This window comes from Artibeus jamaicensis, unplaced genomic scaffold, assembly GCF_021234435.1.
Source record: "Artibeus jamaicensis isolate MK-2021 breed Jamaican fruit bat unplaced genomic scaffold, CSHL_Jam_final contig_685, whole genome shotgun sequence".
In the NCBI taxonomy this organism is placed as follows: Eukaryota; Metazoa; Chordata; class Mammalia; order Chiroptera; family Phyllostomidae; genus Artibeus; species Artibeus jamaicensis.
The window spans coordinates 18,708,607-18,730,405 of record NW_026521924.1 but is presented as its reverse complement, the minus strand read 5'-3'; the positions used below and the strand labels follow the sequence as shown (position 1 = coordinate 18,730,405).

The window sequence follows — 21,799 nt, the reverse complement described above, 5'->3', positions numbered from 1 at the left end:
ATTCATCTCTTAGTGGTTTCAGACTAGACTGGGCCCTGCAGTCATGGTTAGTCACAGTGAGTTGCTGCAGGATTCACCAGAAATGGCCTCCATCAGTCACAGTCATGCCTGTCAGTCTCAGCCTGTCCTGTCCATTCCATTTCCTGCATGAAGAAGCTCAGTTCCCTCCTAGTCCCTCCCTATTCCCAGCCTTAGGCGATGAGCTCTGGTGTCTGGTCTGAGCTTCCTGTTCCAGGCAAGCTCACCATCTTCTCAGAGACTCCAGGGCACTGAATTATGAGCATGGAAGATGCAGATGGTGGCCCAGGAATGCCACCTATAAGTCACATGTCCATCCAGATCAGGTTTTTCTACCTTGGTACTATTGTGCCTTTTGAGGCCTGTGCATTGTAGGATGTTCAGCAGCAGCCCTGGCCCCCTCCCACTAGATGCCAATAGCATCTCTCTGTTGTGACAACCAAAAATGTCTCCAGACATTGCTAAATATTCTCCAGGGGGCAAAATAACTCCCCCCATGTTGAGAACCACTGATATAGATTAAACAACCTCAGGTTACTTCCAAGCAGCGCAGAGGCTGACCCTACATTTATGGGAGACAAAGACACAGATCCAGGGTATATGGAGACCCAATGCTTGCAAACCAAGTCCTCCTGCAGAACCCCAAGGGTGATAGATGGCTACAGGAAAACTCAAGAAAGGAGTCACAAAGCCCCTGGAAGCAATCACCTCTGGCAATAGACAGGAGTCTGCAGAGGGTTGAAGAATTGCTTTGCATTGCATAGCACTTTGTATAATTTAATGAATTATCTCTAAACACAAAAGAAATAATATTAATGTTTGAAATTACAGGGAAGTGTTCAGAGTGTAAGTTTCAGAAAGTACTTAGAATGGTACATACAAGGTATCTTCAATTCTGGAAAAATACATATACATGGAAAGTCTGAAAGAATATGCCCCAAATTATTAGCAGTGGTTCTCGCTTGTGAGATTTTGGGCAATAAAGAAAGGTGGTCTGGCCCTGGCTGGTGTGGCTCAGTGGATAGACCACTGGCCTGCAGACGGGAAGGTTGCTGGTTTGATTCTCAGTCAGGGCACATGCCTGGGTTGTGGGCCAGGTCTCCAGATCAATGTTTCTCTCCCTCTCTCCCTCCTTTTCCCATTCTCTAAAAATAAATAAATAAGTTAATTAATTAAAATATTTTTTTTTAAAAAGGTGGGCTGGTGTAAGTTAGAATAAAAAGGAAAGGGCTGGTATATGTGTTTCAGGTAGTCCAAGAGGCAAGTTTAAGTTTTACATGGATTATGGGTTTTTAATTTTAATATTTTTGCATTTATTTTTATGAAGACTGCCTTTGTTTGACATGTGACACTAGTTTTCCATCTGCAGAAGTAATATAGTTTCCTTTCTAAATAAACTTGTTTTTTAGAGTAAAGTCTTAAAAAGTGATGGTAAGTCAATAATGAGACAGGAGGTAAGCAGGGGGCTACAGCAACGTACGTGACGGTGGTGGGCAGAGGCTGAAGCTGGGGGTTGCCGTCTACATTATCCACTAGTCGGCCATGCAGGGGACTTGCAGGAAGAGACCGGGATGTAGGCGCTCTTCTGTCAGGGAGAGGAGCTGGGATCACGCTGTCCCTCCGCACACCAAGCCCCTCTGTCCTGGGACCCACACACTTACCATTCCTTCTGCCTAGAACGCTTTCACCCAAGTTCTTCACCTTACTGGGTATTTCTCTTCATTCAGCACAAAAATAACCTCCCCAGGGAGGCTGTAACTGGCCACCTTATTTAGGTGGTCTCCTTCAGTGACCATCCCTGTCCCCTCTGTGCACGTCCTTCCTGGTGCCGATCACTCGGAACTGTCTGTGACTGCTTGCCGGTTTTGTGGTCTGTTTCCCCCGCTAGCCTGTGAGCTTCTGGATGGCAGGAACTTTGTCTTACTTGTTGTCGTACCTGCAAAGCCTAATGCGAGACCTGGACCACATTCGGAGCTGCAAGTATTTGTTGAATGAAACTGTACTAGGTTGGGATCTCTCCACTCCAGTTGTAGCCTTTCTCACAATGCCACCTGTACTGGTAGTCAAGGGTAGGTGGGGGAGAGGGAGGGAGGGAGAGAGAGAGAGAGAGAGAGAGAGACAGAGGCGCACACCAAGACAGTTGTGGTTCAGCATCAAACACATTTATTTCACTTTTATTGAGTATACAAGAACAGAGAGCACACGCATACAGCACGGAGCACTGAGGTGGGGAAGCGTGGGGACCAGAGAGGAGAGAGGGGTGTGAGTAAAAAGGAACAGGACAGCATTGCATTGGTTGGTAAGGTACTTTGGAAAAAAAAAAATGAGTGATGTTGCTCATGCAATTTCAGGCCAGTCTTGGAATGTGCTTGCTGGATTCAAAGACTGAAACAGGTCCTGGCACTTCCTGTACCCTCAGAGGGAAAAGATCCCGAGAAACAAAATAGAATGAAAATCTGTAGGATGGGAGGGTGGAAAAAGACCCTGGAGAGCATCTGGTTTATCCTCATCATTTTACAAGTGTGGAAACTGCGGCCCCAAAGAGGGCATGGGCCTAGCTCAGTGTCACATGGCGAGTCAGGTGCCAAGCCGGGATGGCCACCCAGCACTCTCGGCTGCCCTCCGGGATGTTTCCCACTATGCTGCATGGTCTCTTGGGTGGACAGGCAGCATAGAAAAGATGAGAAACACAAAAAAGAAAAAAAGAAAAGTAGGTTCAAGACAGACAAGATGAACGTCTATATTCTCTATGAAGAGGAGGATGGGGAGGGAACAGTGCCCTAGATTTTAGATTTGCAGCTCCCCTCCTCCCTGGCAGCACCGCTTGCCTGTCCGTGGAAGGAAGGTCAGAGCACGTATGGTACAGAGGCCTTCACAAACCCTGGCTGGCCTATGAGCTAAGCCTAGTCGCTTCATCCCTGCACTGAAGCCACACACCCAGGGTCTGTGGGAAGGTGGAGGACCCAGAAAAAAATTCTCCCTCTGAAGTATGTTCAGAATGTCTGGGTCTCACAGAGATGGGGTGTCTAAGCCAAATTCTGGGTGGCCCAGAGAGGGTGGAGCCAGTCCAGCTCTGGGCCCAGAAAGAGTGGGAACTCTTGGGTTGAGAAGGGCAAAAAGGAGGTTCTGCACTTTTTTGACCAGGAGTGTGAAGAGGACCTGGTGCATGAAGAGTATGCTGTCACACTCGGGAGCGGGCATGGACCACTGGCCCGCTCTGGGGGCACGTGGCTGACTCTGCCCTCTGACCCCCGGGTTCAGGACTCTCTGCCCTCTCTCCATCCCATTTTTGTCTACAGAGGAAAACTATTTTGGTTTCTTGTTCTGCCTCAGGTCAGCACCAACTAAGGAGCTAATCATATGTGCCCTTGGGGAAACTGATCAGCAAGCCTGGACCCTCTCTGGGCAATGTTCAATAATTGGAGAGAACGTGGACATGCCCTCCGGAGGGCCAGCCATGGCTGGAAATGTAAGGCTGGCCCAGGGGACTTGCCCGGTGCCTCCATGTCCTCCCCTCCCCCACTCTCTTTCAGTCCATGAATAGTACCTGGTACAAGTAGGTGCTTAATATATATATTCGCTGAACAAATTTATCAACTCTTTTAGGAGCTGGACTGGGGAGATGAGATGGGACTGAAAAATTCAAGTGCAGCAGAGGGGTGGACACACTCCCTCGGAAGGGGACTCACCGAGCTCAGGGAAGCTGCTCGTGGCCGGGGGCCTAGGGACCAGGCTTCTGATGGGATTTCTCCAAGGGCATCTGTGGTCTTGAGGCAATAGCTGGGGCTCCGAGGGCACGGGCTCAGCACTTGGACTCCGACTAAAGGCGAGGCCTCCAAGGCCAGGATCTATGTGTAGATGGGGCCTTTGGGCAGCACCACCTTTTATCCTCAGCTTGTTCAGGGGCAGGCGAAGCCTTCGGGAATGCACTTGTGACCTATCAGGGCCCACCATGGGTTCACGGTCTCTACCATGGCTGCTTTGGCCCAGGAAGGAGAGAATGATTCTGACAGAATACAGGAGCGGTAAAGGAAAGGGCTGAGCTGGGGGCTTTCAGCCAGCCAGGTTAAAGCCACCGTCCTCTGCAACGGCTGGGGGGGCGTCACCCCCCTTAGGATGGGAGTCATCTGTCACGATTCGGTCAGGGAAAGGCAAGACATGTGGCAAAAAAAATAGAGGACTGAAAACTGAGGCAAGCCCCCGAGGGAGGTGGGGGGACTGAGCCAGGGGGTCTGCAGCAAAATCCTAACTCTGGACCCTGCAGCTGAGCACAGGCCAGGCCCTGCACCACCGCCTAGGGGAGAAGGCATCTTGGACTACACCTGTGTTGCTTCCTTCTTGCCAAACCCCGGCCTCTCCTTTTGGGGACCCCTCCCCTCCCCACCAATCAACCAATGACAAACATCACACACTGTATTACTACACTGAACCGTCATCTCCTTCAGCCAGAGTCCAGGTCTCCTCGGCCGGCCAGTTCAGTGAGACCTAGGAACCTTGGGATACATCAATCACAGTCAGATAATTATAATTTTAAAATGTCGGCTTCATACTTACCAGCACTGTTTATTTTCATATTTGTTTCCCGTTATATGTAATATACATAACTTAAAAGCACATCCATACAAATCTCCTACAAGCTGCACCTTCATAATGAGAACCCATAAACATACAATGTCTACTTCCCTTCCTGTGGCTTGGTTTTCTGTTCTTGCTTTCTTTTCCTTTTTTTTTTTTTTTCCTCATTTCAAATGACAGTCATCTGCAGTGGCCCTCAGCAGGACCAGGACACAGACAGTGAGAGGGACAGGGTTGGGAGAGAAGGCGGAGGGAGCCGAGACAGAAAATGACGACAGGACTCGTGACGGGGAGGGGAAGCAGAGGAAAGGAAGTTGGATTTTGCAGCCCAGTGTCAAGACCCATGAAGGAATGACCCAGCGTTCCTCCTCCTCCTCTCCACGTGGGGAATTTTCTTTCTCTCTCGGAAAACTGTTGACGGCGCATGTCTTGCTGCTGCGACTTATCTTGCTTTGCTGCAGAAGGGATATTCCTTTGCACTTGGGTGGGCAACAGACGCTGCAGAACAAATGGAGTGTTTGTCCACCAGATGTGACGTGCAGGTCACACTGCACCTCTACAGTCCTCGTGGTCCGGCTTGCTTGTGTTGTTCCACAGGGCTTCGAAGGGGACAGCAAGGGATTACCGGCATTATAATTTTTTTTCCCTGAAAAATCCCACCAATTCTTCAATTTGTCTGCAAAGGAAATGTAGCTGTTCCGATGTTGGTTGCTGCAGTTGGCCGACGGCTTGGCCAGCCCCCAGAAGCAGTGCAAGGACGCAGTGTTTCCTGTATATATATCTATATCTATATATATCTATATATATATTTATATGCTTTTCCTTTCCCGGTCTCTCATCAGTGACAGTACATCGCAGCTGGGACGTCGGTGTTGAGTCGGAGAATCCAGAACGAAGGCCCCTTCTTAACGGTTCTCTGGCTTGGGTTGGACCAGAAATGCCAGCATCTCTTCACAGAGGTCAGGATTCCTGGAGCCAGAGTTGTCGGGGGTGGGGGTGCACGAAGGAGGGAGGGGGACAAGAAAAGTTAGTAACTTTTCACCACCCATCTTCAAACACAATAAGAGAGTATTTTTAGCTAGCCAATACTGCGTGTCCTTTATCTATGGCGCAGGACGACAGTGGTTGTCTGAGGCCACCCCGCTTGTAAGTGGCATTGGAGAACTGAACCCACACCTGTCTGACTCCAAAGCCAAGGTATGTTTGCTTGTTTGCTTCCAGGGAGGGGGTTTCTTTTCCCTTGGCCTGGAAATCTGCCAAGTTCCCTTTAGCGCTGAGAAGCTAATGTCACACTTTAACGTTCACTCTTTCCTGCTACATCTCTCCGTTCTAAGTAATGATGGTTGTGATTACAGATGTTCTCCTGCTGTCTGTTTTTCCTTTCTGTTCTCCATGGGCCTGCTGTGTTCTGGGGATTAACCCCCAGAGTGCAGTCTAAATGAAGAAACTGGAGCCCTGGATGGTGTGGCTCAGTGCACTGAGCACCGGCCTGAGAACCAAAGGGTCGCTGGTTTGATTCCCCATCAGGGCACATGCCTGGGTTGCAGGCCAGGTCCCCAGTTGGCTGTGTGCCAGAGGCAACCACACATTGATATTTCTCTCTCTTTCTCCTTCCCTTCCCCTCTCTCTAAAAATAAATTAATTAAATCTTTGAAAAATAAATAAAATTTTGAAGGTAACAAAGCCCTAGGAAGCTGGGCAAGTGCCTCTCTTTCTTTGGCAGGGTTTGGGAGGCGGGTCCTGCCGGAGGAGACAGGCCAGTGGGAGATAATGGAGCAGAAGGCACACATCTGGCCTGCGAAGTTGCAGAAAAAAGAAAATACTTTGTGATGTAAGTGTGGTTCCCACCCTCACAGCAAGAACTTCAAGGAAGAAGAATTTCCGGAAGGAAGATGGAGTTGAATGGAGCAGGGAAAGACGTTTCTGGAGGATTCGGGGAGAGAAGAGAGGATCAAGACTAGGAAGAGGGAAATGCGTGTGGAAACAGGGCCCGGCGCACCCGGCTGGTGGCGGAAGTTTAAGGTCCGATTCACTCAGGACTCTCATCACCTCTACACACGGCAGAACCTCAAGGGACAAGGAAGCAGGTTCGCACTGCTAAGCACCTTCTGTCTGTGGGACATGGCCCTGGTATGTCACTGCTGTGGACTGAATGTTTACGTCCCATCCCCACAAAGTTCACATGTCGAAGTCCTAACCCTCCACATGATGGCATTTGGAGGCTGGGTCTCCGGTCACAAGGGTGGAGTCTGCATAAACGAAATGAGTGCCCTTGTAAGAAGAGACGCACAGGAGATTATCCTTCTCTGCTCTGGGCTGTGTGAGGACACGGAGAGAAGACAGCTGTCTGTAAACCAGCAAGTGGGCTCACACCGAGCACTGCACTGGCTGATACCTTGATCTTGAAATTCCCAGCTCCTATAACTGTGAGAAATAAATATGTGTTGCTTAAGCCACCCAGTCTATGGTCACAGATATGGTTTCATTATAACAGCAGCTCCAGGTTAGAGACCCACTCTATTTTCGTATATGGGGAAACTGAGGCTCACGGCGAGCCAGGTGTTTCTGACCCAGGCCTGGATGTGTTTTTTCCGCTCAATTCTGCTACTTCCTGAAGATTTCTGTTGTATAGTGGCAGGCTGCACTTCAGGTTCACTCACCAACTAATAAGGTGTAAATAGGATTCTGGGTACCTGGGATGTCTTCAAACATCCACAGACACTTCAGAAGTACCAAGGACTTCTAAAGAATACTGAACTATAATTTATTCTTCTTGGTTTATTGCAGCAGAGTCTGCATGAGCAGCATTTTTTTAGCCTGCTTTGAATCAACAGTAATAGTCATAACTAACTTCTACTGAGTACTCATTATACGCCAGGCATTGTGCTGACTACTGCGTGTATATGACCTCAGTGAGCCTGTGAGGCAGATTCTGTGGACAGTCAGCGTGGCGAGGAGGGGGAGGCCACAGGGTGGATCTGCAGTCTAACCGGTGAGGAATCAGTCCTTCATGTTCTCCCAGATCCACGACTGTGAGCAAGCCACCTCATGTCTCCGAGTCCCTGTGTCCTCACGTGTAAAACGAATGGACCAGACAAGAGTACCCAAGGCCGCTGCACAGCCTGTACTGTGATTGTCATCGCCACCTGGCTGTGAGGAAACACAGCTGCTAAGGTTAAATAGCTTGCTCAGAGCCACGCAGGTAATGATGGGCAGAACTGAGAGCAACCCCAGGTCCGTAGTACTACAGGGCTCTCCCTTGGGGTACCAAGGTGCATCCACTGACTCAGTCGACGTTTCCAAGCACTTTAAATAAAGTTGTCTAATTCACAGCAGACGTGTCCCACAGAATTAGTGAGTGTGGCTATATTAAGAGTCAGAAGAGGTGGCTCCTCACGTGGTGATAACGAATGGCAAAGCCTGGGGGTGGAAATGGAAAGGGAGAAACTTCTAGCTCCCCAGAGCAACCTAAAGGAGGCGACCTTTACAGAAGGATCCGAAATAGACAGAGCGGGTGCATGGGTGTGTGTGGGACAACGACATGGAAGAAAGCACTGAGGGGGGTGAGGAGGGCGAGTGAGAAAGCCAAGGCAGCTGTGAGGCGGGCAGATGTGAGAGACTGCAGGGTGGTGGGTGGGCGGGGCGTGGGGCGGGGCGCGGAGCCGGTGCGAGCTCTGGATGGCCAGGGAAACAGAAGGCAGGAGCCTGGTGGGCGGGCTGGGAGCGACCCAGGAATAATGAGAAGGAGTGAGAGGGGATGGGCCAGACGCTCTAGGAAAACACAGACAGACACTCTGGGTCAGCAAATAAACAGCTAGAGGCCCGTCACTGGAAGGGGCAGGCTCTATCTCTTCATGTTGCAGATGAAGAGACAGAGTCTCATGGGGGAAGAAACTGGGATGGGAGCCAGACTCCCAGCACAGAGTTCTCGGCCTCAGCGGCTCCTACACCTGGCTGCCCATGGACTTCCTCAGGGCCAAGGTGAAAGTGTGGCGATTCCCAGGTCCTGTCCCAGTGCTTCTAAGTCAGAGTTTAGGGCCTTAGTTGTCCAGTACGCGTATTCCCCAGGTGGTACCACCAGCTCAGCACCTGCTTGGCTAGTGACCTATGCTCTACTGCTCTGAGATCTGGGGGACAAAAAGCAAGATTATCATGACAACTGAGGAGACAGAGATGACAGTCACTGGCATAAAGCCTGAGGAAAGCTGGAAGGGAGGCTCTGCCCATGACCAGCACACACTTCTAGACCAGCGCTGTCTGAGAGAATAAAATGTGAGCCACAGATGGAATTTAAAATTTTCTAGATGACAGATTTTTCTTGACAACATTTTCTAAATTTTCCAGTTTTCTAAAATTCTCTGGAAAAATTTATTTTCTAAATTAAAACTCTAAATTTTTATGAAAAAAAAAGCCATAAAGAGAAACAGGTGAAGTTAATTTTAATAATCTTTCACTTTACCTAACATACCCAAACATTATCATTTCAACAGGTAATCAATATGAAAGTGGTTGAGACACTTTACATTATTTTTTCCTATATTAAACCTTCAAAATCCTGCAGGTATTTCATCCTCATTTTGGACTGGCCGTTTTCACGGGCTCAGTAGCCGTGTGTGGCTCCCGTCACTGCGGAGAGTTCTGTCAAACAGCACGGTCTAGGCCAGGGCTTGGGCCAGCTTTCAACGTGGCAGGAAAACACTTCCACACTTTTGCTTCCAACACAAAGGGGGTGGTAATCAAGGGAAGAGAGGAACATTCTGGGGTCTTTCTAGAAGGCACTGGTTTTATTCATCAGGGAAGACCTGCTATTTGTGAGGGGTTTTGAAATGGCTGTCTTTTCTCTGTGGCATCACATGTGACATGTGTCAAGCGCAAAAATCTCAGTGTAGAGCTTGACAAACTGTTACGCACAGGCGTGGGCAGAAGGAGGGTGACGGCCGTGAGTACGCAGAGGAGTTCATCTTTGTGTTATTTAAGGAGTAAGTCCCGTGTTCTTTATCTGCACCACAGCCGTGATCCCACTCTTGCCCACCCCCGTGTGGGTAAACCCAGGGAGCACACCCAGGTCCAGGTGGGACCTCTCCGGCCACAGAAGGTCCCCCTGTGGTCCTGCACTGTCAGTGCTGCCTCCTGGAAGTAGCCGCAAGCCTGACTTTTATCATCATCAATTAGCTTTGCCCATTTTTGAACTTCCTGTGGATGGACCCCAACATGTACACCTTTTGTGCCTGACCCACTTCGTGCGACTCAGTGTCTGTCAGATTTTGTTTATAGCTCTGATGGGTTTCAGCTAATTTCCGGAGCAGCTAACGAAAGACCTCTCTGCTGCTACAGCGCCATCTCTTTTCCACCAGGGTATTGATGGCCCAGAGGAAACAGAACACTATCAGGGCTCCTAAGATTCTGGCCCCAGGTGCCTGAGAAGTTGAAGGTCTGGACACCTGGCAGGACACATGGGCTCAAGGGCTCTGGATCTCACACCTTCCCTCGGCAGCATCTGGTGACCGTGACAGAGACAGGGACTCTGGGACAGCAATGTGGCACTGGGCCTGGTGGGACCGTCTTCTGACTCCCGGCTCATAGGCACTGGCCGGGGAGGTTCTGTGTGCCCCCCTCTGTCCTGCCTCAGTACCCTCTGACAATCCTGTCTCCCCTTTTCTTACCACTTCTGATTTACTTTTCTGGGTTGAGGGCCTGACACCTCAAAGCACCAAGGGCCCAGGCTTCTTTCCCACTCTGATTCATTGTGCCTGGTGATGATGGGCGGGCAAAGCTGTGCCAGGGACCAAGCCACAGGATGGGGTCTCAGACAGAAACGACCCTCAGAGGACCTTGCTCCAGTCCCCTTCTCCCTCTCGTGGCTGCAGAGCCTCGAGAGCCTTACCTGTGGCTTCTTGTCCCTCTCCTCCGGGGATGGGTCTGTTTCTCTGTACACGACAGCTTTGGTCACCAGCATGTCGGGATGCTGCAGTTTGGCCTCCTTGATGGCCAAAGCCAGGGCCTGGTGGGAAGGAACAGCAACGTGAGGAAGCACAGAATATGGAATACGAGGGAGAGACCATGGAGACCAACAAGCTGACTGGGGCACAGCAGTAGAGAATGGAGGCCCGGGGAGGGGCAGCGGTCAAAGAGTTAAAGGAAGAGACTAGAGCTTGGGTCTCCTGGCTCCTTTGATTCCCATCCAATGCCTTTTCCTTGGGGGCCCCCTGTCGGGACAGGGTGGGCAGGAAGTGAACACCTTCTCAGCCCACAAGGGCAGCCATTCACAGGTAACCAACATGGAGTCCCTCATTCCCATACCTGGTCTTGATCAACATCTTCGTCCCCGGTGATAATGATTCGCTTCTCGATCCTTGTCTCGGAAAACCCTCCTTTCACAGTCTGCAGGGGGAGAGGGGGCAAGGTCAGCCTTGGGTCCTGCTAGACCAGCAGCGGTGACAGGAGACCTACCCAAAGTATCCCCCTTCTAGGGCGTGACTGGAACCGGCCGCTGCCTTCTCTCTTAGCTCCCTCAGATTTTCCCTCTTCTGGCTTCGGGACTTCTGACTGCAGAGCTCACCTGGTGGTCACCACTCCCTCAAACATGAAACTGTCCCCCCTTCCAGGTCTTCTGGCCCAGATCAAATATGGGAAAGAGTGGGAAAGAAGCCTGGGCCCTTGGTGCTTTGGGGTGCTCTCCCTAACCCTGTTGGCGATCCGCCCGCCTCCCTGCTCTCGTACTCCCTGAGCCCCAAATTCATCTCTCTCATGGTTCCGGGCCCCTCTGCCCTTTTCCGACCTTAAGTGTGGGACCTGGCCTTGCTCACTAGCCCTGGGATCTTGGTGACAGGGGCTGTCTTCTTTCATCTCCCTATCTCCTCGTCCCCAACTCCCCTGTCCGGCCTGACCAGGGCAGGTGCTAAATGCAGATTTGTTGAATGAACACATGAATGAAATGTGAATGGTGACAAGGTTCTACCTCAAATGACCGTAAACAACAGTACAAGAGAAATTTTGCTGACAACACTGGGAACCACCACTGTTTCTGAAAGGGCAGGTTCAGGTGTAAGTTCAGGAGGAGAAATGGGGAAGGGCCTCATCGCTGGGCAGAGTCAAGGAGGGCAGTGGCTGAGGAAAGTCCCGCTGGCATCAGGAGTGGACAGAAAGAAGGGGGGCTCCCAGTTGGCAGGGTCAGGGGGGGCTTTGGGTAAAAGAGTTTTCTGAGCTGTGTTGAGTGGGGTGTGTGATGGAACACCTTCCTGTCAAGCTTTCGGTGACGTCAGTGTTGCTCACTAATGCCTTGGTGAGAGTGGGTGCTTTCTGGGGACTATGCAGAGGTGCTGAGTCCTACATAGGAGGGAGCAGGGTGGGGACAGTGTGCGAAGGGGCAGTGCCACCCACCAGACTTCTTTGGATGACTCATCAGAACCTGCAACTCAAACTGGCTCCCTGGCATCTCCCCTTCAGGCCCCCGGCCTGGGCCTCGGCACCCTCTGGCTTCCTTCTGACCCCTCAGCGTGGCCTTGCCAGTCTGTTCTCAGCCCCTTGTCTTCACTGGCTGAGTCGCAGCCGACGCATCAGGAATGCCTCTCTTCCTGGCTTTTCCTCCTCCTTCCCTCACTCTGACCCCCACCCTGGTCCAGGCTCTCCACCCCTAGTCTCGCCAGCACTTGTTCTCTGCTTTCTCCCGTCTACCTGCACACCCTGGTGGATCGAACCCCCTCTCCTTAAACTCCTCCTCACTGGCTTATTTCTCAGTTAAGAAACTCTGACGGCTTCCTGATGGTTCTCAGACTCGGGGCCTCCAATGGCACATCTGTCCTGGAATTTGTCCAACTTGTCTCTAGGCTGCTCCTTCTGGCCCTGGTCCACCCTGGTTTCCCATGGTTACATCCCACCATGCTGCTTCTTGCTGGTGGAGACCACTGCTCCTGCTTCCCAACATGCATTGCTTACAGCCTCCCACAGCCCCTCGCACAGAATAAAATCTGCTTAATGGACGAATAAGCAAACACACAGTTTCTGCCTCTGATTTCTTCTCCCTCACAAGTCCTACTTTCCAAGACCCTGCACAAACCTCACTTTCTCCAGAAGACCCTTCCTCACTCTTTGAGCCTTCCTTATGTTGCCTGCCTCTAAATCCGGCAGCACTTAGACTGTAAGCCACAAATGCTATGGCTCACAACTGCTTCCAAGGAGATGGGCTCGTCAATGTGGAAGAGCAGGGCCAGATCCAGGGCAAACCATAACTCAGAACAAAGCACACAGCACTCCAGAACCTGGGAACGCCCCAGGTGTTCCCAAGGCTGAGCAATGGCAATGACCTTCCCGAGCCCTGCAGCCAGGCTGGGGGCATGTGGCACCCTGCTGCTACTCACTTTGGTAACATGGGTGGTGGTGGAGGTGGAGAGGGTTTCCGCAGTGGCGCCGTAGGTGCTGGTGAGGACATCTTTCCCGATGATCTGCAGAATATAACCACCCCCCACCCTGGGGTCAGATGAGGGTACTAGGCTCTGCTGGGTAGGGGCGGGGGGTGGGTAAACCAAAGGACAAGTAGAGTGGGTCCTGTGAAGGTGGGGTTTGGAAGCCAAGATGCTATGAACCACTGAACCTAAGAATTCAGGGAAATTGGAATCTTCAGAAAGCTAGACCCAGAAGATTCTCAAAGCCTGGAATCTAAGATTCCTAGAACCTGAGATTCCTAGGGCCCAGAGTTCTAACAGGACCCTGGAATTTAAGAATCCTGGTATCTTAGAAGAAAGGACAGAGGGATCCAAGGTAGAAACAGCTCCCTCTCAGTCCCCCACCCTGTTCTCTCTGGGGCCAGATGATGAGAATGACAGATTGGGACTCTACAGGAGTTGCAAGAGACCTCACAGGGACAGACTGGGGCTCGCGGGGCAGCCACCGGCAGAGCCAAGTCCAGAATCCAAGCCTCTGGACCCCTAGCTCATTGCTCCTCCTGGTCAGTAAGGAGATCAGATGCAAAAGAGCTACACCACAGAACAGGCACCACCAAAGGGGGGAGCCACCTCATCCCCGTACTGCCAACGCCTTCCTTGGGAGTGTGTAGGGGAGGAATGGAGGGCAATGGACGAGACTCAGATGGGCACCAGGGAGCCCTGTGGGCCTCTGAAAATGCCACTCCCTGGTGCTGCCCTGAGAAAGGCAGCCTTCTGGGCTCTACGTGGCACGTGCTGCGGGCCAGCTGTGGACCCGGGTCCGTGTTCTCAGTGTGGAGTCCCCTAGCCTGAGCTGGCCCTGCCCACTTACCGGAGAAAGAGAACGGATTTCCGTGGCCACCGTCTGTGGGCCTGGGATCATGGCAGCTGCCCCCTTCCCGGACTTGAGACTGTTCTCCTAGGGAAACAATAGTGCTCAGATGGCCAAGTCTCAGGTGGGTGGGTGGGCCCCAGGGTGGCCACAGCATGTGGCCATGTTGCTTTCACGGCCGTGGGTTGAATAGTGACATTGGAAGCAGGGAGCTCAAGGCCTCACTCAGATCAATTTCCTCTCACTCATCATGCACTCACTCACTCACCCATTCACACACTTAGACATCATTCACTCAGCAAACAGGTCCGGGGTGCCTGGCATGAGGGACACGGTGGTGAACAAGACATGGTACTGCTCTCTAGAAATACTAACACAAGGGCTGAGACACTCAGGTTCTCATCCCAGCCTCGCCACCTTCTAGCCACATGGCCTGGGGCAGAGCCGCCTCTATGGGCCTCACGAACACACCTGTAAAGAGGGGCCCCTGCAACGTGGGTTCATCAGGGGCAACAGCTGTCCCACTCTGGGGACTTGTTGACAATGGGGGAGGCTTTGCATGGGGGGGGCGGTGGGCATATGGAAAACCTCTGTACCTTCCTCCCATTTTGCTGTGAATCTAAAACTGCTCTAGAAAATAAAGTCTTAAAATAAAAAAATAAAAAACTGGAACCCCTGCCCCACTCCCCTACAGATGTTATGAAGCTAACAATAGAGACAGGGCTTTGCAAATGGAAATCTATAGGATAAATAGCTATTAATAATATCATAATAATTATCGTTTCCTGAGTTCTTGCTACATACCAGATATTATCCTAAGGAGGCATTACCTCATTTAATCCTCAGGACAAATTATTTTAATATTCCTGTCTTACAGCTGAGAAACGGGAGGGCCAGAGAATGTTGAGTAGCATGTTCAAGTCCCCAGCAAGTCAGTGATAGAGCCAGGAATTGGGTCCACGCCTGTCCCTCACCACCTCTCTGCCCTTGAGACAGCTCCCCTGGGCCTACACTTGATCTAACTGCTAGATATTTCTGGAACTGGCCTTGGGTTTTACTGGCCCACATCTGGCAAGGGGACGGCTGCCTGCCTCTCCCTCCCACCTTCTGCACCATGTCAGGGCTCAGCCCTGTCTGTCTGGAGGCCCAGAGCTGCGTCCATTCTGCAGCTGCCCAGAGGGTTGAGCCTGGTCTTGGTCTGTGCATGAGATGGACCTGGACCTCTACCTGCCAGGGGCTGCATGACGACAGGTGCCCTCTCTCTGCCACGGGCACCTGGCACTCTGTCCACAAGCAGCTTCCCCGGATAGAGTCCCAAAATGTGTTGTGAGCAGCAGGCCTTAGAAGGACACAGCCTTCTAGGTGCAATGCTTCCTTTCTTCTTTGGGAAACAGCCATTAGCCACTTTGAGTCCTACTCTGTCACTTCAGGCCATTCTCCCCAAGCCTCTTCTGCTGCTGCTTCCTCTTTCCTGGGCAAAGCCTCACCCTGACCTTGACGGAAGCCACAAATGGGGACAGAGGTCATTTGAAACAACCTGCTGCCCCTGCCTCTCCTGTATCTCAGTCTGTCCTCTCTCCCGTCTCAGGGAGGAGCAGGTCCTGTCCCCACCAGGGCCATGTCACCATCTCTGCCCTGGACCCTTCCCCCCACGTACTCAGGGCTCTCTCCCCTCACCGTCTGTCCCGTCTCTGTACCGCCTCAGCCACTCAAGGCTTCCTCATCAATGCCATTGTCCCCTATCCCTCTACCTGTAGCCCAAATCTTTATGAACCCTAGACCTTTAAAATCAGTTGCATCCTAGACATTTCCCCTTGGAAATGTCCCACTTGCCCCAGGGAACTCATCGGATCTGAAACAGAGTTCGCTGCCTCCCCCCTCCCCCCCAACGCACGCATTCCCTCCAGGGCTCTGTTTTCGTCAGCACACTTCAGACCTGAGGGGCACAGCCGGCTGGGCCTCCCCCTAGTTTCTGACTCCATCAGTCCGGTGGCACCCCAGAGGCAGTCTTTCTCACAGGTTCCCAGGACCGCACTCTGAGAACAGCTCAGCTGGCGAGCAGCATCAGCAGCCCATCTTTCTTCCTGCCACCTGCACGTTCTGTCAGTGACCAAACCCTGTACTTCCCCCCTCTGGTGTCCCTGAACCCTGCCCCTCTCCTTGTCATCCACCTCCTCACACTCTGGCCCTGCGCCAGCCCCTGAACTAGTTCCCTGCCTTCTCTTTTGGCCTCTCTTCATGGCACGTAGGCTCAGGGACACTGTCTCCTTCGGTGCTGGATTTGCGGTGCCTGGCACAGCACTTCACACAGCGTGGGTGCTCAGTAAATATTTGCTGAAGGAAAGAAGGAGGGAAGGAGGAAAGGGGGAAGGAGGGAGAATGAAAGGAACCCGTGCCCCAAGGGAAGGAACTTTGGCTTCAGTCATGTTCCACACAGGCTGCAAGAGTAATCTTTCTAAAACACAGCCACACTTATTTTGATGGCATCATGCCCCTAATTAAAAAACCCAAGTGATTCTCCATTGTTTCCAGGACGAAGCTTAAACTTTGTACGTGACACTCGAGGCCCTTCAAGCCCCAGCCTAGACTTCCTTTCCAACCTCTTCCTGCCGGGCTCCCAGCCCCCACACACACTTGACACCTCACTTCGCCACTAGGTTCCTTCACATCCTTGCCTTCGCTCCTACTGTTCCCACTGCCTGGAATGCCTTCTCCCCCGACTGCACCTTAACATCCTTCAAACGTAGCTCAGATGTCACTGCCTAGACAAAGCCTTCTCTGGCTCCTATGGTGTCACTGATACCCTTTCTCCCTGTGCTCCCTAGGAAAGCCTTATGCCACTGTCCTAAGAAAGCAGGAAAAAAAAAACAGCTGCTCACATTACAGACCACTTACTATGTTGCCAGGCTCTCTTCTGAGGGGACTGCACAGATCAACCTTAGCTCATCTGCACATCGACCCTTTGAGGGATGTGCTATTATTACCTTTCACCCCACTTTACAGAAGTGAAAACTGAGGTTTGCAGAGGTTCAAGTGACCTGCCCAAGGTCATCCAGCCAGAAAGTGGGAAAGCTGGGCCTTGTCCACCATGGTGTGCCAAGCACCTAAACACAGGGGTACAGTACATTCAGTGCGCGCAGGATTATTATTTGGCAAATGAATTCTGGCAGGCATATGTTTTCTTCAACTCTGTATATCCCCACACTGGACAGATATAGAGGCGAATAAGTGTGTTTGGAACAAATGGAGAATGAATGGATGGATGAGTAAATGAATGATGCCGCTGCCTGCTCGCTGTAGCATGAGTTTAAATTTGGCCCCATAAGCATCCCAACGCCACGCGGTGAAAGGTTGCGGGGAAAGGGGGAACTGAGTGACCAGGGAAAAGCGTGAGAGCTGGTAACCAACTGGTTTGGGTTTATTTACCTTAAAATCTTTGTTTACTCAAAAATCTACTGCAGGGTTGTCTAAATTAGTGTAATTCTCTTCCTATGCATCTATCAGGGTTTGGCAAGAGGAACCACTTGAAAACAACTTCCCAGCAGCTCAAGACGGATCTGGCCTAGGCAATGATACCTGTGCAGCTGCAGCCCCAGCTCCCGCCCCAGCCCTGCCCCACGTGGCCAGTGCTCTCAATGGCCTGGATGAGGGAACAGGGCAGAGTGGTTGAGGTGGACAGCAGGGCTTCTGGACTCAGAAGGCCTGGGTCTGACTGGCTCTACCATGTACTGGTTGTGTGATCTTGGATGGGTCACTGTACCTCTCTGATCTCCAATCTCCTCATCTGGAAAGGGTGAAGAACAAAACGGCATCCACCCCACAGGTTTTGTGAAGACCAATGAGATGACAGGCGGGCACCACAACCTGCACGCTGAATGCTATTCGTTCTGTGCTGTCATTGAAGTGCCTGATGTTACTAGACTCTCAAGAACCTCTGAACCAGGCAGGATAGGGATTATTCCCTCTTTACAGATGAGGACGCCTGAGGCCAAGGACCTCCTGTCATGGGTCAGACAGCAAAGAGGTAGCGGAGCCACAGGTGCCTCAGGAGAAGGTCCGAAATCCTGAGCTGCCAATGTAGGTTCACTGTACGCCATCTACTGACCAAGGCAAGGAAGTGGCCAGAGATGGGAGCAGATGTGCAGCAGCCAGGAGGACCGGCCCTGGGGGGAGACTTTCAGGCACAGTCCTCGGGCAGGCGTGGCCAATAATCAAAGAGTACCACCCTCCTTTTACCCCGGTGGCCTGGATGGTCCAGATAACTGACACCCAGGGATTCCACCTCCCACGTTATTCAGTCCAGAAAACTGAGGTCTGACCAGATGTCCTGTGGCAACTATGGTGCCAGACAATTTGGCTGTCTGTCATGGGCTGGATGCAGGGAGGGCAGATAAGGACTTCCTGAAGCAGCTGGTATTGTTATCTTGTGATCTGGCTGCTTCCAGGGCAGAGGCTGGTCAGAGATAAAAGCCTCCTGGGTCCTACTTACCATGGTGGTCGATATGGTCTCTGTGGTGATGGAGGGTGTAGTTGTTAGGAACTCCTTCCCCCCTGGGACAGTCCCATCAACCTGAAGTCAGAGGAAGGGGTCGTCAGAGAGGGACACGCAGAGAGGGAACGCCAGATACTCCTGCAGCATCTGTCAGCAGGGCTGGTGGTGGTCCCAGTTACCAGGTGACAGGCTGTCAGAGTGAACAGGGCCCGAGGGCACAGGCTGTGCGCACACGAGCCGAGGTACAGATGGGCCTCACAGGTCTGCTGGTTCACTTCAGTCGTCTCATTTGACTGACAAAGGAGAAATAATCCCAAGCAATTTGACCAATTCTATCCACATTTCAATGCATGTAGTCTTTGACCTGCTGATCCCATTGCTAGGAATTCACCCTTTGGAAAGAAACTGTGGGATTATCACTTCTGGCCAAGATGGAGGCGTAGGTGGAAACACTGTGCCTCCTTGCACAAAAAGTTTAAAAACAACAAAGTTTTAGTAACAAAAACACAGCCAAAACAGACAGAAAATTGAACTGTGTGGAAGTCCGACAACAACGAACCATTCAGCCAGACTGGTAAGAGAGGCAGAATCAGCAGCTGGCAGAGTACTGTCGCACAGAAAAAAGTGGCCGGACCAACCCAGGAGCGCAGATGGCGGTTGGCAGATCCCAGGTGTGGGGTTGCAATGGGCGGACCCAGTGAGGGTGTAAGGCGGCTGGCTGACCGAGGTCACACGTTCGCATGCAGGTGAAGGAGTGAGCAGTGAGACAGACTGCTCAACCCAGGGCCCCAGCGACGGGAATTAAAGCCTAAAAGCACCAACTGAAAAAACTTTTGGGGGTCGAGGTGCCAAGAGAGGCTCCCAGGCTCACAGAGAGTTTGTTGGAGAGACCCACAGGGTCCTGGAGGGTGCACAGGCCCACACATCCAGTAACCAGCACCAGAAGGGCCCAATTTGCTTTCAGGAAGCAGCAGAGGGGACCAAAATTGGAGAGAGAGTGGAACAAACACCATTGCCCCTCTGTAACCCCACCCACACATACAGCATCACAGCCCGACACTGGGTTGCCCAGCCCTGGCGAACAACGAAGGCTCCGCCCCTCATACCTAACAGGCACCAACAGACCAAAACATTATGGCTCAAGAAGAACAGCTCAAAGGCCCAGAGCCAATACTTCTAAGTGACCAAGAGAGAGCCAACCTATCAGATACACAATTCAAAACAATGGTGATTAGGTTGCTCACAGAACTGGTTGATTTTAGTCACAAATTAGATGAACAAATGAAGGCTAAACTAAGTGAAATGAAGGGAAATGCACAGGAAAGCAATAGTGATGGAAAGAAAAATGAGACTAAAATCAATGGAGCGGAACAGAAGGAAGAAAGAAATGACCAAACAGAAAAGGATGAAGAAACAAGAATTCAAAAAAATGAGGAGAGGCTTAGGAACCTCCAGGACATCTTTAAACATTCCAACATCCAAATTATTGGGGTACCAGAAGGGGGAGAGGAACAGCCACAAGTGAAAAACTTATTTGAACAAATAATAAAGGAGAACTTCCCCAATCTGGCAAAGGCAATAGACTTCCAGGAAATCCAGGAAGCTCAGAGAGTCCCAAAGAAGTTGGACCCAAGGAGGAACACACCAGGGCACATCATAATTACATTATCCAAGATTAAAATGAAGGAGAGAATTCTAGAAGCAGCAAGAGATAAGGGGACAGTCACCTACAAAGGAGTTCCCATCAGACTGTCAGCGGATTTCTCAAAAGAGACCTTGCAGGCAAGAAGGAGCTAAAAAGAAGTATTCCGAGTCATGAAATCCAAAGACCTACATTCAAGATTGCTCTATCCAGTATAGCTTTCACTTAGAATGGAATGGCAGATAAAGCACTTCTCAGATAAGATCAAATTCAAGGAGTTCATCATCACCAAGCCCTTATTATATGAAACGTTAAAAGGACTTATCTAAGAAAAAGAAGATAAAAATCATGAATGGTGAAAGGATAGCAAACTCACAGTTATTAACAACCGCACCTAAAACAAAAGCAAAAGCAAACTAAGAGGACAGCTAGATCAGGAGTGGAATCATAGAAATGGAGATCACATGGAAGGTTAGCAACAGGGGAGTGAGAGGAGGAGAAGGGGGGAGAAGGTACAGAGAATAAGTAGCATAGATGGTAGGTAGAAAATAGACAGGGGGAGGGCAAGAGTAGTATGGGAAATGTAGAATCTAAAGAACTTGTGACACATGGGCATGAACTAAAGGGGGGGAATTTGGGTGGATGGGGTGTGCAGGGTGGAGGGAAATAAAGGGGGAAATGGGACAACTGTAATGGCATAATCAATAAAATATATTTTTTAAGAAAGAAACTGTGGAAGCTCTGCCAAGAAGTCCAGACAAGGAAAGTCACTGCGGCGCTCAACATCAACTGCAAAAGAGAAAATGAGCACAGGCCCATCGATGGGAGACTGTGAAAAATGGGGGGCCGCTCCTGAGTGGGACTAAGAAGCGCAAGGGGGTCCGTGGATGCTGGCAAGGAGACCTCTCACAAGAAAACCATTTAAAAGATCAGTGTGAAAGAGAACAATCTCTTTTCTGTAAAAAACTTTATAATATCTTAACATGAAAGCATATAGGAAGGTATATACATACATATTTTCCTGGGAGGAATCACAAAAAAAAATTCATTTGATTCTGTTTGAATTTCATAACGATGAGCATTTTGTTGTTATTTTGATGTCAGTAAGGATTACTGAGTTGTGGGATTTGGAGCCATTTTTAATTTCCTGTATATTTCTCTGTGTGAAAATAAAACATGTAACTAAAACAAAATAGGCCAGAGGGGGAACATGCTGCCTGAGGTCACACAGCTCACCAGAATTCAAGGGTCCTGACAGTGGCACCAGTAGGGGTTCAGAAACCCCTACGTGTGTTAGAGAGAGGGAGGCAAAGCTCCGGAAGTGACAGGGTGGCCCACAGTGTGTTGGTTTGTGTCTCACTCCAGTTCTTGGGGCAAAGACTGGTCTGCAGGGCGAGGAGCCTCCAGCACAGCAGCTCCTCCGACCAGGAAGGAGCGAGACCCACAATTTTCAATTTTCCAAGTTTAAAAACCGCAAAAGGAATCCAGGAACCACCTGTGTCAATTCACGACAGCCTTCTCCCAGGTACTCAGCACGCTTCATCTCACTAAGACAAGTGATTTGGGGTCTCTTTATTCCCCAGTTTGTTTATTTTGACAATCTGAGGTGGGACCCCTGTGCCCAAAAAATAAAACGACTCAATGTGAGCCATTGTGACTGCAGCTGACTCTGGATCTCACGTCTTCTCTTCCCAAGTGGCCCCAAGGTACATCAAGAAAGTCTCCAAGTCCTTCAGGCAGCTGGAAGCCACAATCCTAGTTCACTAGCCACTGGTCCTCACCACACTCCCAGGGGGGCAGGAGAGACATGATCACCTCGG

General features: G+C 50.8%; 1 protein-coding gene across 7 annotated transcripts in view; it reads right to left on the bottom strand.

Annotated features, from left to right (window-relative positions):
* Window positions 1-2,164: 2,164 nt before the first annotated feature.
* EPB41L1 (erythrocyte membrane protein band 4.1 like 1) overlaps window positions 2,165-21,799 on the bottom strand; it is a 119,178-nt gene continuing 99,543 nt past the window's right edge. For all 7 annotated transcript variants that reach the window (XM_053671292.1, XM_053671295.1, XM_053671293.1 and 4 more), the window contains 6 exons: window positions 18,335-18,415; window positions 13,846-13,932; window positions 12,951-13,034; window positions 10,894-10,974; window positions 10,478-10,594; window positions 2,165-5,562 (listed from right to left, as the gene is read on the bottom strand). In XM_053671292.1, the coding sequence (XP_053527267.1) occupies window positions 5,554-5,562; window positions 10,478-10,594; window positions 10,894-10,974; window positions 12,951-13,034; window positions 13,846-13,932; window positions 18,335-18,415 (459 nt within the window). In that variant the 3' untranslated portion in view covers window positions 2,165-5,553. The remainder of the gene's footprint in view (window positions 5,563-10,477; window positions 10,595-10,893; window positions 10,975-12,950; window positions 13,035-13,845; window positions 13,933-18,334; window positions 18,416-21,799) is intronic.